General features: G+C 37.9%; 2 protein-coding genes across 5 annotated transcripts in view; one reads left to right on the forward strand and one right to left on the reverse strand.

Moving 5' to 3' along the window:
• larp1 (La ribonucleoprotein 1, translational regulator) overlaps positions 1–12875 on the forward strand; it is a 107099-nt gene extending 94224 nt beyond the window's left edge. For all 4 annotated transcript variants that reach the window (XM_062049100.1, XM_062049099.1, XM_062049101.1 and 1 more), the window contains 4 exons: positions 1256–1400; positions 1474–1583; positions 1679–1806; positions 12070–12875. In XM_062049100.1, the coding sequence (XP_061905084.1) occupies positions 1256–1400; positions 1474–1583; positions 1679–1806; positions 12070–12231 (545 nt within the window). In that variant the 3' untranslated portion in view covers positions 12232–12875. The remainder of the gene's footprint in view (positions 1–1255; positions 1401–1473; positions 1584–1678; positions 1807–12069) is intronic.
• A 1145-nt stretch (positions 12876–14020) lies between these two features.
• faxdc2 (fatty acid hydroxylase domain containing 2) overlaps positions 14021–17473 on the reverse strand; it is a 20523-nt gene continuing 17070 nt past the window's right edge. The window contains exons 8-9 of the mRNA XM_062049107.1: positions 17349–17473; positions 14021–14623 (exon numbers count right to left, since the gene is read on the reverse strand). The exon at positions 17349–17473 is cut by the window's right edge and continues 42 nt beyond it. Coding sequence (XP_061905091.1) covers positions 14470–14623; positions 17349–17473 — 279 coding nt within the window. The 3' untranslated portion in view covers positions 14021–14469. The remainder of the gene's footprint in view (positions 14624–17348) is intronic.

Raw genomic sequence — 17473 nt, forward strand, 5'->3', positions numbered from 1 at the left:
ATAATATCTACGACTTTTCACACACACAAGTGAATGCAAAGCATACTTGGTCAACAGCCATACAGGTCACCATATAAACAACTTTAACACTGTTACAAATATGCGCCACACTGTGAACCCACACCAAACAAGAATGACAAACACATTTCGGGAGAACATCCGCACCGTAACACAACATAAACACAACAGAACAAATACCCAGAACCCCTTGCAGCACTAACTCTTCCGGGACGCTACAATATACACCCCCTGCTACCCTACCCCACCCCACAAGTGAATGCAAGGCATACTTGGTCAACAGCCATACAGGTCCCCATGAGGGTGGCCGTATAAACAACTTTAACACTGTTACAAATATGCGCCACACTGTGAAGCCACACCAAACAAGAATGACAAACACATTACGGGAGAACATCCGCACCGTAACACAACATAAACACAACAGAACAAATACCCAGAACCCCTTGGAGCACTAACTCTTCCGGAACGCTACAATATACACCCCCTGCTATCCTACCCCACCTCAACCCCCCCAACCACGCCCACCTCAACCTCCTCATGCTCTCTCAGGGAGAACATGTCCCAAATTTCAACCTGCTGTTTTGAGGCATGTTTAAAAAAAAATGCACTTTGTGACTTCAATAATAAATATGGCAGTGCCATGTTGGCATTTTTTTCCATAACTTGAGTTGATATATTTTGGAAAACCTTGTTACATTGTTTAATGCATCCAGCGGGGCATCACAACAAAATTAGGCATAATAATGTGTTAATTGCACGACTGTATATATCGGTATCGGTTGATATCGGAATCGGTAATTAAGAGTTGGACAATATCGGAATATCGGATATCGGCAAAAAAGCCATTATCGGACATCTCTAATAAATAGTCTATTATACAGCATTATTCACATGTAAATAACATAAATACAGTCTGTTATACAGCATTATTCACATGTGAATAATATAAATACAGTCTATTATACATTCAATTGCTTAATGTAAAACCTACTTTGTGTACTAAAGACTACAATTACTTCATATAACACATACTATGAATACTAGACACTGTAATTACTTCATGTAACACATACTTTGAATACAAAAGACTACAATTACTTTTTGTACCTTCTTGTCAGCATCCACTACTTTGTTTTAGTTTTACTTGGACTTTCTAATGTTTTTACTATGCAGTGGTAAACTTTTCCTAACGGGACTTTTCTTTCCTAAATGGAACTTTTCTGAACAATTGCAGAGCGAAAGCGGCTGGGCATCGGTCAGTCCCAGGAGATGAACACGCTCTTCCGCTTCTGGTCGTTCTTCCTGCGGGATCACTTCAACAGGAAGATGTACGAGGAATTCCGGCAGCTGGTGGTGGAGGACGGGAAAGAAGGATACAGGTAAGAGAGAGAGTCTTCCACTTCTACTGAGCTTGAATACATGAGGCAAAAAAAACTTATTTTCTGCCTTCAGGTACGGCTTGGAGTGCTTGTTCAGGTACTACAGCTACGGTCTGGAGAAGAAGTTCAGGCCCGAGATCTTCAAGGACTTCCAGGAGGAGACCATGAAGGACTACGAGGCTGGTAAGTTCTTAGGAATTTGAAGCTGCAAGCAAATGTCAGTTCTTTTTGTGTGATGTAAGTTCTTAAGGTCTTAAGATAAATGCTTTGACCCACAGGTCAGCTGTATGGACTGGAGAAGTTCTGGGCCTTCCTCAAATATTCCAAAACCAAGACCTTGGAGATTGACTCCAAGCTGCAAGAGTATCTGAGCAAGTTTAAACGTCTGGAGGACTTCAGGATTGACGTGAGTAGAACATTCTGGAAGAGGGTTGTGAGGCTTTGGGGAATGTAGCTACACTTGAAGGCCAATAGATGGTGACCTACATAAGATAAATAATCACTATATGCTGCCTATATGTGGCCAATTAGATCGGGAGCACCCGCTGGTCTGGTCTTTGTTTTTCTTTTCGGTATTGGAATATTGCTTGGATTTACATGGCGTCAAGTCCGGCTCATTAAATGGGTACTAGGCGCCATTTAGCCTTTCTCTGAGAAAAAGGCCGTACGCTTGCGTTGCCTTCGGCTGTACGAACTGTCAAATTGCGGAAAGGATCCAATCCAATCCACTTTATTTATATAGCACATTTAAACAACAAAAATGTTTCCAAAGTGCTGCACAACAATATTAAAAATAATATTAAAAACAATATTAAAAACATAGAAACAATATAAAAATAAATATGATTAAAAACAATTTTAAAGGGAAAAACCAATTGAAACAGTAAATAGAAATCAAAATTTATAAAAAAAACACAGAGGACAACAGAGGACAGGACAACACAACTCACGTAGTGTTAAAAGCCAAAGAATAAAAGTGGGTGTTATGGGTCTTAGGATAAACGTTTCTTCAGAGTCCCTCGAGAGGTGATCAAGAAGGGCAGAAGAGTGCAAGATTTTACGAAAGACGACGAGAAAAGTAGCACACACTCCAGTCAAAGGGAGCAGAGTTGAAGAACATGCAAGTTTGCAGTGATCACTTCGTTAATATGTCAAGTTTCAAGTTTATTATTCTTCGGTCAATCGTCAACAAAATAAACAAACAGTTGTGCATTCATAAATTGAAAATGAAAATGTTGCAGACCGAAAGGGTTTTGGCTGAAGTTGAACACTTATTGCGCCTAACCCTATAAACAATGTCAAGTACAAAATAAACTTCCGAAAATTATTAAATGTCCTTTATACAACATATTATAAATACACATCATACATAACATAAACACAGTTCAATTATATACACAGTAAAGGCATGTGAAATATCCTTGTAGACATGTTAAACCTTTGTACCAATTTATATACTATATACAAACAATTGTACTTCCATTATTATTTATAACCCACATTTAGTATTTGAATTAACATTGATCATAGTATTAACTACTGTGTTGATTCAAGAGTGATATATTTTTTCAAGACATTAGTCTTAAAGTGTTTTTTAAATGTGTGAATAGAACTGGAACATTTTAAGGAATTATCCAAGCTGTTCCAAAGTTGAACCCCCCTGACAGAAACACATCTACTTTTTAAGCTTGTTCTTATCTTAGCTTTCTGGAAGACAGCTGAACCTCTGAGGTCATAGGGATTCTCTCTGGGTTTAAACCTCTCCTGTAGACATCCAGGCAGCATGTGGTTATGAACTTTGTACGTCACAATAGCAGTGTTGAGGTCAACAAGACCGTGCAGTTTTAATGTTTTTAATTTAATAAACAGAGCATTGGTATGGTCATGATAATCTGCGTAATTTACAATTCTAATCGCTTTCTTTTGAAGTAAGAATATAGATTTAATGTTTGTTTTGTAATTGTTACCCCAGATTTCGACACAATAATTAAGATAAGGGAGTACAAAAGAATTATATAACATGATAAGAGCCTTTTGATTTGCAGAGTTTTTGATTTTATGTAACATAGCAATATTTTTTGCCATCTTTGTCTTAAGTATATCACTTCGTTTGATATATTTTTTTAACATTGAGTATTTCCCATTGAAGTATTATCTTGATATTATTTGTATTTTAATGTCCAGTCAATTATACTTTGTCAGGAAAAGTACCTCTTAGTCCCCCATCTTGTGTGTTTTTGTACACAAATATGTCACAGAGTATATATGACAACAGGACAAAAATTAAATATGGTGATGATTCAGTAATTGTTAGTTAAATGGATATGCAGTCACAGGTGTCAGCTGTCGGGGTTGGTTTGTTTGCACGGCCACGTCCTCGAAAGACACCACGTTAAATCATGAAATGCAGCCTTACCAAAACAAAAACAATGCATATTTATCTTTGAGAGTTTTGATACCAATTTCCTTGACCCAACCACACACAGAGAAGTTGTAGACCCGAGTTTGCATCTGTTTTGTCGTGTAGAATGATGTCTGGAGCACAATAGTTCCATATGTCTGTGAACACGACCGATGGATAATCCTTAATATCACTCGACAAATCATTTTTCGATAAAGTATAGAGCTCTATTCCATTGCATAGTTAGATTTTTTTTGTAGGAAGATCTAGGCCCTTTGCGTTTGTACACCACTTGCTGTACAACAGCCATCTTGGCTTGGTTGACCACCACTGCTTTTCACTTCCGGGAAGAAGTCGTGTGACAGAATACGAGCAAAAATCTTAGCTTACACACTTAAGGAAAAGTTTTCAACTTTAAATTGCAAAAAACGATACTTCGAGGTATTATTCTTATTATTATTATTAGCCTTTATTTAACCAGGTAAAATCCCATTGAGATCAAAGATCTCTTTTCCAAGGGAGACCTGGCCAAGAGGGCAGCAGCAAGGTTACATTAAAAACGGTAAACAAATACATAAAACATCACATTTACGACATTAAAACTTGCTCACATAACACATGTGCATACAGACAAGGTAGACTGCAGTCCTTTCACAGAAGCTTTAAACTCATTCAACGTAACAAGGGTTTGAAGTTTAATATTCGATTGTAGGTTATTCCAAGCCTTCGCTGCTGAAAACCTAAATGCTTTCTTGCCCAGTTCAGTTCTTACTTTGGGGACGACAAATTGCAGAACATTCATTGAACGAAGATTGTGACTTCCTTGTTTCTTTGTTAAAAGACAAGACAGATAAGATGGAGTGATACCCAGAATGGTTTTGTAGATGAAAACATACCAATGATTGAGGCGTCGAGCACATAAAGATGTCCAGTTAACCATTGAGTATAATACGCAATGGTGAGTAAGGGGAGCGCAGTTGGTGATAAATCTCAGTGCACCGTGGTACACACTATCCAGCTTGTGGAGACAACCAGCAGTAGCATTCATGTACAACACATCTCCATAGTCAATAACAGGTAAGAAGGTTGTTTCCACCAATTTCTGTTTCACAGTAAAAGAAAAGCAAGACTTGTTTCTATAATAAAATCCCAGTAAAAGTTTCAGTTTTTTTTACAACATACTGAATGTGCTCCTTAAAACTCAAGTGGTCATCAATTAAAAATCCTAAATATTTAAAAGCACATACCGTATTTCCTTGAATAGCCGCAGGGGCGTTAATTAATTCAAAACCTCCTGTCACTCCTGCGTTTACCGGAAACCGGCGGGATGGCCGTGCATGCGGTAATTATTTTAAAACCTCTTCTCACTCCGGCGTTTACCAAAAGGAATCCATAAAATTTAGGCGTGCGCTTTGAGTGTGATGTAAGCATACCATCATGAAAAGCACATTTAATTAAAAAAAACGTTATTATGGTCTTACCTGTACTTATAAATGGAGTCCATTTGCAGCTCCTTCTGACCAAAAGCATCGATAACTTGTTTAGAGAAGTCTTCATTATTTTCTTTTTTCCGTTTTAAAAGTCTCTGTCTCGATGGAGATATTCCTTTAATTATTACCTCCTGCTTCGATTGAAAGTCCAGTTTAGAAAACTGTTTTATTTTAGATACCGGTATGTAATCCTCCTTGTTAAAAGGAAGAAAAAAAAATCTCTTGCTGCGTGTGTTCACTTCAAGAAGGATCACTAGCGCGGCAGCGCCCTCTACCACCAGGAGGCGGGAGTCATTTAATGACTTATACAGTATTTCACACACGCAGCTACGGTATATTAATAAAACATAGCTGCTTACTGTTCTCTTTAGCATACTGTACCGGTATTCAATAGCTTGGACCTTAAATCTTACTGAATAGCTCTTTATCTTTTTTCCTTTGTGCGATTGTAAACTACTGAAAGCAGCTTCCTCCATTTTGAAAATGAGGACAGATGCGTCACTCGTGACGTAACGAATTTGACCCGGTGGAAGTTCTAGCCATATGCTAAATATTTTGCCAAATGAGTTTGACCCGGCGAAAATTATAGACATGCGATAATAAAATTAATATTTTGCGAAACGAATTTGATCCAGCTTCAATAATAAACCGGCGATAAGGCCAAGCATGCGTTAATTATTTTGAGAAACGAGTTTGACCCGGCAGTAATTCTAGACGTGCGAATACTATATTCCCTGCGCCAATTCAAGGAAATACGGTACTAACATAATTTGTTGCCCATTTCTTGTTCAAATGTTCTCACACAGTGCTGATCTTACAGTTCTGAGGACATTGAATGTATCACAACTGTTCAGAATGTCTCAAAAGATATCGTCTTCTCATTTGAGCAGACTATCACTTCCTGCTCTGTCTTAGAGGGGCCAGATCCAGCCTGAGTGCTTGGTGCCGCACAAGAATGGTTTCATTCTGTTGTGGTGTAAAAGAGACACACATCTGCCAGCACAACAACGGCGGTTGTTTTATAAGTTAAAGTTAAAGTAGCAATGATTGTCTCACACACACTAGGTGTGGCGAAATTATTCTCTGCATTTGACCCATCACCCTTGATCACCCCCTGGGAGGTGAGGGGAGCAGTGAGCAGCAGCTGTGGCCGCGCCCGGGAATCATTTTTGGTGATTTAACCCCCAATTCCAACCCTTGATGCTGAGTGCCAAGCAGGGACGTAATGGGTCCCATTTTTATAGTCTTTGGTATGACTCGGCCGGGGTTTGAACTCACAACCTACCCATCTCAGGGCGGACACTCCAACCACTAGGCCACTGAGTACCGTATTTTTCGGAGTATAAGTCGCAACGGAGTATAAGTCGCACCTGCCAAAAATGCATAATAAAGAAGGAAAAAAAACATACATAAGTCGCACGGGAGTATAAGTCGCATTTTTGGGGGAAATGTATTTGATAAAAGCCAACACCAAGAATAGACATTTGAAAGGCAATTTAAAATAAATAAAGAATAGTGAACAACAGGCTGAATAAGTGTACGTTATATGAGGCATAAATAACCAACTGAGAAGGTGCCTGGTATGTTAACGTAACATATTATGGTAAGAGTCATTCAAATAACTATAACATATAGAACATGCTATACGTTTACCAAACAATATGTCTAATCGCTAAATCCCATGAAATCTTATACGTCTAGTCTTTTACGTGAATGAGCTAAATAATATTATTTGATATTTTACGGTAATGTGGTAATAATTTCACACGTAAGTCGCTCCTGAGTATAAGTCGCACCCCCAGCCAAACTATGAAAAAACTGCGACTTATAGTCCGAAAAATACGGTAGGTTGAAAAAAAACTACAACGGGCTGTTATATGCAGTTGTAAACAAAATTTTTTTGTCATGTTCATATATGTTAGAAAGTGAATTGTTGAACCTTTTAGGAAGAGTAGAAAGAACAGAACACCTCCTACCAACATGACTTAGCTTTTTTCCATCCTTACATTTTACCTCCCCAAAAGAGGTGTCTTAACTCGCCACAATAGAGTGGAAACAGTCTTGTCTGGGAATGTCCCCTCCTCTAGAGGATAGGGTTGTACGGTATACCGGTACTAATAAAGTACTGTAGTACTAAAGATTTGTTTTAAAGTTACTATACTGCCTTTAAAAAAAGGCTAGTACTTTTTTTTTTTTCATGGTCATAATGGCATGCTGTGGCGCATTTGAGTCAACACACACACTGCATAGTTATAGTACAAGCGAAAACAGATAAAGGTGAAGCTTTTACCTGCCATAGCTATTACCTGCTATTGACACTGAAGCGCTGCTCTGCAAGCAGTGCTTTAAAACATAGCTAGCTAGCGGCTAACATCCCCCCTCAATGTTTTAGATACTTTTAAATCACTAATCCTTGACTCCATGGCGACAACTAAACTTAAGTGTCCTACAAATATCATCCACGCAGGATGAGGAATAGCTAAACATGCTTAGGTCTTAACCGTAGGAGGATACAATAGCTAACCGCTAACTGCAAGCTAGCGCTCTTACACATAGGTGGACTTATACAAATATCCATTGTAACGATGCCAAGTCCCGTGTTTTTGTTTATCCTTCTTAATGTATGACAAATTATATAAAAAAATTCCGTATTTTAGCCGCACCGGACTAAAAGCCGCAAATATATATGTTGTGAAATTGGTTATTTATAGAGATGTCCGATAATATCGGCCTGCCGATATTATCGGCCGATAAATGCGTTAAAATGTAATATCGGAAATTATCGGTATCGTTTTTTTTATTATCAGTATCGGGGTTTGTTTTGTTTTGTTTTTTTTAATTAAATCCACATAAAACACACAAGATACACTTACAATTAGTGCACCAACCCAAAAAACCTCCCTCCCCCATTTACACTCATTCACACAAAAGGGTTGTTTCTTTCTGTTATTAATATTCTGCTTCCTACATTATATATCAATATATATCAATACAGTCTGCAAGGGATACAGTCCGTAAGCACACATGATTGTGCAAGCTGCTGGTCCACTAATAGTACTAACCTTTAACAGTTAATTTTACAATTTTTCATTAATTACTAGTTTCTATGTAACTGTTTTTATATTGTTTTACTTTCTTTTTTATTCAAGAATTTTTTTTTAATTTATTTATCTTATTTTATTTGATTCATTTTATTTAAAAGTACCTTATCTTCACCATACCTGGTTGTCCAAATTAGGCATAATAATGTGTTAATTCCACGACTGTATATATCGGTTGATATCGGTATCGGTAATTAAAGAGTTGGACAATATCGGCATATCGGATATCGGCAAAAAGCCATTATCGGACATCCCTAGTTATTTACACAGATTCTGTGAATATTTATTTACATACCATAATTGTTTCCATACGGTGTCTGTAGCATGGCAGTAAAACTGCTGATCAAACAAAACAGAAGTCATTTTCATGGACCCACTAGCTGCGGAAGCTAGCTCTCCAATCAGCGAAACAGACTCAATACCTCCACGGTGAAGTTTTGGTGAATTTACTGAGGAATTTGTGAAACTGAAACAATACAAAAAGAATGCGGTTGTAAGTTATTAATACTAACACAGACACTCGTAAACCTGTTAGCATATTAGCTAATGCTAACAACACGAACGTCTTTATATTACTATAGCACGTACAAATATACATAAAAACACTCCTACAGACATCACACATGGGACGGTTTAATAAGTATAAAAAGTTTTGCTTAAATTGTAAAACTTACAAACGTTGCTTGGAGCAATGAATGAAGAATCCACACCAATAGAAACGCGATGGAAAATTAGAAGACGAAACGGCACTTCTACTTCCGGTTGAAAGCACTAAATGGAAGGACTGCAGCACCTGCAGTGAGTGAACACGTCCAAAAGATGTCGCAATAGCACAAACAATAAAACACCTTTTCGGTGTATTTGCTTGTTTTGTTTTTGTTTTCAACTATTTCTATTATGGCAGCAAAGCAAAATCCATGAATTAGCCGCACCGTTTCATAGGCCGCAGGGTTCAAAACATAGGAAAAAAAGTAGCGTAGTTTCTGGAGGTTCGGCTACTGATGTAGTCGATACTGCATTGATTACATCGATATGTTTTATTATTACAAAATATTTAGTCATTTTTGTTACTGTTTATAAAATCAGGAAATATGTCTCTGGACAAAGAAGAACTTTAAACACCCAAACTTGTAGTATCACCCAAACAACAGAAGAGTAAGTGTTTATTACATTTTAACATAAGTGTTGATACAACATGTTAAAACAGAAAGTAAACCGATACAAACAGTAAATGAACATGAACATTAAAAATCAATTTTCTACTGCTTGTCCCTCATAATTTAGACAAAATAATAGAATAGGAAATGACACAATATGTTACTGCATACATAAGCAGACTAATTAGGAGCCTTGGTTTGCTTACTTACTACTAAAAGAGAAATGTGTGTTTAATGCATCATAAGATTTCCTCTCAAAATAAAGCCAATAATGACATTTTTGCGGTCCCCTTTATGTTGTATCAAAGTATTGAAATCCATTTTGGTACCGATACCAAAAAATGTATATTGGGACAACACTAGTGGAGTATAAATACTTTGGATTGTAAGTCTGAGAGTATTTTTATTTTTAATTATTATTAATCAGTCCAACACAATAGTACAATAATAATACAATCCTTATTCCAAAACCAAACTTGGCCCAGCAAGATTCAGAATAGCAATCAACAGAGCAATTGAGAGGACACAAAACAATCCAAAAGTAGTCAAACAAAAATGAATATCATCAACAACAGTATCAATATTAATAAGAATTCCAACATAGCAGTGATTAGAGATCCCTCATTTACATGATCATCACAGCCATTAACAAAAAATACAATAAAGACATTTAAAAAATGAACAATAATGTCACAGTGGCTTACACTTGCATGGCATCTCATAAGCTGGACAACACAATATTCTCCACAAAGATAAAAGAAGTCGTATTTTAGGTTCATTTAATAGTTGAAACAAAATTGAATAATGGATCCCATATTCCAATATAGGACTCATTATTATCTAAACTACTGATATCATTTCCATATACAACAACCTATCTGGACTCGATAAGAGAATCGATAAGGAATCGGTTCGATAAGAGGATTCGATAACAGGCTCGAGTTTTTAAAATGTCCTCATTGTGACTCATTTTGCCAGCACAGGTCACATATATGAACAAAGTTTTAAAATAGGCCATTCATTAAAGGTGCGCCTTATAATCCGGTGCGCCTTATAGTGCGAAAAATACGGTAGATAGAAATACATAAAGATACCAAGCACACAGCTCACATGCACAGTCATTATTGTCTTGTGTTCAGCGACACTATTGCTCTCGGGTAAAAAGTGTTCTTAAATCGGTTTGTCCGGCATTTTATTGTCCTGTATCTCCTGCCCGAGGGCAGCAGTTCAAAAAGTTTATGTCCAGGGTGAGATGGGTCCCTTATGATGTTTTGGGCCTTTTTGAGCAGGGGTCACCAACGCGGTGCCCGCAAGGACCAGATGAGTAGCCCGCAGGCCTGTTCTAAAAATAGCTCAAATAGCAGCACTTACCAGTGAGCTGCCTCTATTTTTTAAATTGTATTTATTTACTAGCAAGCTGGTCTCGCTTTGCCCGACATTTTTAATTCTAAGAGAGACAAAACTCAAATAGAATTTGAAAATCCAAGAAAATATTTTAAAGACTTGGTCTTCACTTGTTTAAATAAATTCATTAATTTTTTTACTTTGCTTCTTATAACTTTCAGGAAGACAATTTTAGAGAAAAAAATACAACCTTAAGAATGATTTTAGGATTTTTAAACACATATACCTTTTGACCTTTTTAAATTCCTTCATCTTCTTTCCTGACTATTTAAATCAATGTTCAAGTAAATTATTTTTTTTTATTGTAAAGAATAATAAATCAATTTTAATTTAATTCCTCATTTTAGCTTCTGTTTTTTCGACAAAGAATATTTGTGAAATATTTCTTCAAACTTATTATGATTAAAATTCAAACAAAAAATTCTGGCAAATCTAGAAAATCTGTAGAATCAAATTTAAATCTTATTTTAAAATCTTTTGAGTTTCTTTTAAAAATTTTGTTCTGGAAAATCTACAAGAAATAATGATTCGTCTTTTTTAGAAATATAGCTTGGTCCAATTTGTTATATATTCTAACAAAGTGCAGATTGGATTTTAACCTATTTAAAACATGTCATCAAAATTCTAAAATTAATCTTAATCAGGAAAAATTACTAATGATGTTCCATAAATTATTTTTTTACTTTTTTCAAAAAGATTCAAATTAGCTAGTTTTTCTCTTCTTTTTTTCGGTTGAATACTGAATTTTAAAGAGTCGAAATTGAAGATAAACTGTTTCAAAATGTGTCATTTTTTCATGTTTTCTCTTTTAAACCGTTCAATTAAGTGTAAATATCATTAATTATTAATAATAACATAGAGTTAAAGGTAAATTGAGCAAATTGGCTATTTCCGGCAATTTATTTAAGTGTGTATCAAACTGGTAGCCCTTCGCATTAATCACTACCCAAGAAGTAGCTCTTGCTTTCAAAAAGGTTGGTGACCCCTGCTTTTGAGGCAGCTGCCACTGTACAGTTCATCCAGGGAGGGGAGAGAGCAGCCAGTCATCTTCATGGCAGTTTTTATGACCCTCTGAAGTATTCTACTGTAACCCTCCTACGTTGTCTCCGCCCACAGCCGCCGATGGAGGACGGAGGTCGCAGGAGGCACTCGTCCAGCGGAGACGGTCGCCGCCGCCACCCCTCCCATCCCTCCAGCCGCCCCCCGAGCAGCTGTGGCGCCGCGGCCGCCGCCAAGGACGACGCCAAACCCGACCCGGACGCCAAGATGCTGAAATAGAGGACGGCGGCCCACACCATCAGGTCGCGTGTCGCCGGTTCTCAAGAAGGCACCGCCTCTCTTCTTTGATGCATCGCAGCCCCCCCGCCCCCAACCCCATCAATTTTTTGTTTAGTCCAGGCTTAAGGAACGAGGAAAAGAACCATGGTGGTGAGTTTTGAAGCGGTTTGTCTTAACGAGGCAAAGGAGGAGGAGTCAAAGACGTCGTCTTCACCGTTATTTTTGTTGTTTCCTTCCTCCATCGTCATCGCCCTGACTTGATCTCAAGATAGTTTTTTTTTTTTTTTTTTTTTTTTTTTAAGCGCCTGGGAAAGTTCTGCTGGCATCCAAGCGGACCAAAGCGACTGCAGACCCAAATATTTAATTCAGTGAACTTTTGAGGAGAGAAGACTTGAGTGTTGCCTTATTCTAATGCTTTTTAGCGCTTGGTTGGGGGGGGGGGCGTTTGCCAGCAGAGGCCAGGAGGTGGCGCTGTCTGTCTTCCACGTGTTACAAGTCCCTCGCCTTTTCTCCCTCGCCGCTTTTGTTCTTCCACCACGACTGGATCCTCTCCAGGTGCTTCCTTCACGTCCCCGCTCATCCGAACCATCAACTACAGTCTTGGATTACTTGAAAAAAAAAAAAAAAGTGGAAAAAAAGAAGAAGACATAGCAACGGCGTGTCAGGAGGGGGCGCCGTCGTGCCTCCACTTCCGGTGTGACGCGCATGTCGTCCATGATGAAGAACGCTAAGACGGCTTACTTGCCTTACATGTACTCCTCATGCGTTGTTTTTTTTTAGTTTCCTTCTGATCGTTTCTTCGCTTCCATCAGGATCGTCCACGCGGATTTAAAGCGACGGGAACACAAAAAGGGAACGTTAACATCGAGGCGGTGTGCTCGCAACCACAAAAAGCTCAAGCGAATTTTATTTCATGTTGAAATTGGTTACATTTCCCCATCCACCCCCTTTTTTTTCTTCATTTTTATTCACACGCTTCCGTTTGATCGGCGCCCCCCCGAGCTGCATTTGAAGCCGCCCGCTTGGCTCTGCTTTCCGGCAGTCCAAACAACTCAGTTTGTTTCAATCTGTGGCGCTGAACTTCCGGTCACGTGTTTGTGACGTCACCCGTTCACGTCGCGGCGGATTCAGACGCTCACGTTCGATGCATCAAAGTGTTCCGCGGAGGTAAAAAGGGGAGGAAAAAAAGTGTTGTTGGTTTTTTGTTTTTTTTTGCCACCAGGGGGCAGACTTCTCCCCAGCCTCCAGTCAGGACGTTTCAGTTGTTGCCCCCCCGCCCCCCCTTTCGGACTCCTAGCGACTCTGTGCACCCGGAGCCCGAAGACGCAAAAGGAGCGAGAACATTATGGTTGCTTATGATGTCTGCAGACTGAAAGGAAAACAAACAAACAAAAAAGGACAAACAAGTCATAAAGCCATACGAATATACTTTGAAAACAACAAACTGTCTACAAAGCGTTGGAGTTGTTCATTGCATCATAATATCTTAGGCTTGTCATGAGGCAAAAAATGTGAAAATGACCAAAAAAGGAACAAAAAAAAAAAGTATATCTATAAAAACGGAAAATGTAAAATACTTGAATGAGATCTTGTATGATAACATTTAATATTCACTATCTGCTTTGTAGGCTGATGTGATTCGCTTATTAGTGTCATTTGTAATTTGTAGTAATTATGCTTTTTTTCCTTTAATAAAAGAAAAAAAAAAACACAAAACGGACAAAAAAACTTGAAAAGCACGCTTGGTGAGTCGGGTTTTTATTTGCTTGGAATACAATTAAACACAGGATTGCATTGTTTAACATCTTTATTTCCCCCTCATTATAAACAATGATCAAAGTGCTGCGTAGTTAAAAAGTGCAAAACATTAACAGGTTTACAGCATCCGGACGGTGAGTAAACATTTGAAAAAGCTTCCACGTTCCCAAGTTTGAATTGCATTGCAGTACTATTCACAGCCGCTAGTGGGTGCACTTGCATCTGGAACTTGTCCTGTTGTAGTCTCTTGCTTTCGCCACAAGATGGCGTGCTTGCATGGTCAATTAAAGGTGTTGCGTTCGATTCTCTTACTGTATTTGTTGTTTTAGCCGCTATGTGATCTTCTGCATGATCTAACCTGAGATGATGGAGGAAGTAGAAAGTTCTGGAATGGACGTCAGTCAGTATTTAGGTACAACTCTTTTTCTAACAAGGACCGATTGTGCCCGATTGAACGGTCTTGTCTTCCTGCCCAGGCGATCACCGGCTCTTGGGAGAGTCGGGGATGCTCTCGGTGAGCGGAGTGAAGCAGGTGAGCAAAGTGTGCCGCTCGTACTGCTTGGTCTCCCTGAACTTGGTGTCCGTGCCGTGAAGCCGGTCCAGCACGCCGAAGACGCCGAAACACTGATTGAACCTGCGGACAGGAAGGAGGGAGATCGTTGAGAGAACATCGCAGATGCATCCTTAGGTAAATGAATGCATGATGAATAGTGAAGAGGTGGGATTCTTTGGGCACCTAACAATATTCGATTTGATTTACAATCGATTCTCGCTAACCTACTCACCGTGAGATGGGTAGGTCGTGAGTTCAAACCCCGGCTGAGTCATACCAAAGACTATAAAAATGGGAGCCATTACCTCCCTGCTTGGCACTCAGCATCAAGGGTTGCAATTGGGGGTTAAATCACCAAAAAATGATTCCCGGGCGTGGCCACCGCTGCTGCTCACTGCTCCTCTCACCTCCCAGGGGGTGAGCAAGGTTGATGGGTCAAATGCAGAGAATAATTTTGCCACACCTTGTAATGTGTGTGACAATCATTGCTACTTATAATTATGATCAAATGTTTGCCCAACATGTACTGCATACACAGCAGGTAAGCATGGAGATGGCCTAAACATGGATTTCTGATTTGGAGTAAGAGTTACGATTCACTTGTAAATCAAGTTTTGAGCTCCCCTGTGAATGAATGAACGATGAAACGATTATGAATGAATACATGATGAAATTATCAAATGTATGGCTGCATGATGAAAAAATGAATGCACAAATTATACAATGAAGAATGAATGCATTTAACATAAGAGGTGGGAATCTTTGGGCACATCACAATTTGATTTGGTATCCATTTAAACCGATTATTGCAATATATCACTTGGTAGATGATGAAATATAATAACACTTTCAATGGAGATGGCCTAAAAACGTATTTTTTATCTTTTTTTCAATTGTTTCTTTTTGAACATTTTAATTCATAATAAGAATCGTGATTCGGTTTTGAATCTATTTTTAGCACCCATGTGAATGATGAAAGAATACATGATGAATGAATTATAAATGAATGCATGATGAATGGATATTGACTGAAAGCATGATGAAATTATAAATGAATGCATGATTAATGAATGGATAATAAATTAACTCATGATGGATAAATGCATGAATGGATGATACATTAATGCATGATGGACGAATGCCTGAATGGATGATGAATGAATAAATTGTGAATGAATGCATGAATGATAAATTAACGCATGATTAATGGATGCAACATGGATGAATACATGAATGGATGGTGAAAGAATGGATATTGAAGTAATGCATGATGAATGAATGGATGAAGAAATGATTATAAATGAATGCATGATGGATGAATGAGCGCATGATGGATGAATGCATGAATGGATGTTGAAAGAAAGGATATTGAAGTAATGCATGATGAATGAATGGATGAAGAAATTATTATGAATTAATGCATGATGGATGAATGAGTGCAAGATGGATGAATGCATGATTAATGAATGGATTATAGATTAATGCCAGATGGATAAATGCATGATTGGATGGTAAATGCATGATGGATGAATTAATGCATGATTAATGAATGGATAAATGATAATATTGATATTGAAGTAATGCATGATTGATTAATGCATGGTGAATGAATGCCTGAATGGATGTTGAAGGATGATAAATTAATGCATGATTGATGAATGTATGATGGATGAATGAGTGCATGATGGATGAATGCATGAATGGATGTTGAAAGAATGGATATTGAAGTAATGCATGATGAATGAATGGATGAAGAAATGATTATAAATGAATGCATGATGGATGAATGAGTGCAAGATGGATGAATGCATGATTAATGAATGGATGATAGATTAATGCCTGATTGGATGGTAAATGCATGATGGATGAATTAATGCATGATTAATGAATGGATGATAAATTAATGCATGATTGATGAATGTATGATTATAAATGAATGTATGATGGATGAATGAGTGCATGATGGATGAATGGATGTTGAAAGGAAGGATATTGAAGTAATGCATGATGAATGAATGGATGAAGAAATGATTATAAATGAATGCATGATGGATGAATGAGTGCAAGATGGATGAATGCATGATTAATGAATGGGATGGATAAATGCATGATTGGATGGTAAATGCATGATGGATGAATTAATGCATGATGGATGAATGGATGACAAATTAATGCATGATTAATGAATGGATGATAAAGTAATGCATGATTGATGAATGGATGATAAATTAATGCATGGTGAATGAATGGATGATAAATTAATGTGTGATTAATGAATGGATGATAAAGTAATGCATGATTGATGAATGGATGATAAATTAATGCATGGTGAATGAATGCCTGAATGGATGTTGAAAGAATGGATGATGAATGATAACCGAATACATAAATGATGGATGAATGCATGAATGGATGTTGAAAGAATGGATATTGAAGTAATGCATGATTGATGAATGGATGATACATTAATGCATGGTGAATGAATGCCTGAATGGATGTTGAAAGAATGAATGATAACCGAATAAATAAATGATTGATGAATGGATGTTGAAAGAATGGATAATGAAGTAATGCATGATGAATGAATGGATGAAGAAATTATTATAAATGAATGCATGATGGATGAATGAGTGCATGATTAATGAATGGATGATAGATTACTGCATGATGGATAAATGCATGAATGGATGGTAGATTATTGCATGATGGATGAATTAATGCATGATGAATGAACGCCTGAATGGATGATGAAAGAATGAATGATAACCGAATAAATAAATGATGGATGAATGCATGAATGAGGCACCTGAGGTGGTGGAAGTCGTGGAACTCCGGGGATGGCAGGAAGGGGAGGTGGTACCCACAGTGTGAGATGGTGGTGCTGACCAGAGCAATGCAGTACCACATGCAGGTGGTGGACACATGGGAGCC

The sequence above is a fragment of the Entelurus aequoreus genome, linkage group LG05 (assembly GCF_033978785.1).
Source record: "Entelurus aequoreus isolate RoL-2023_Sb linkage group LG05, RoL_Eaeq_v1.1, whole genome shotgun sequence".
NCBI classification, from domain to species: domain Eukaryota; kingdom Metazoa; phylum Chordata; class Actinopteri; order Syngnathiformes; family Syngnathidae; genus Entelurus; species Entelurus aequoreus.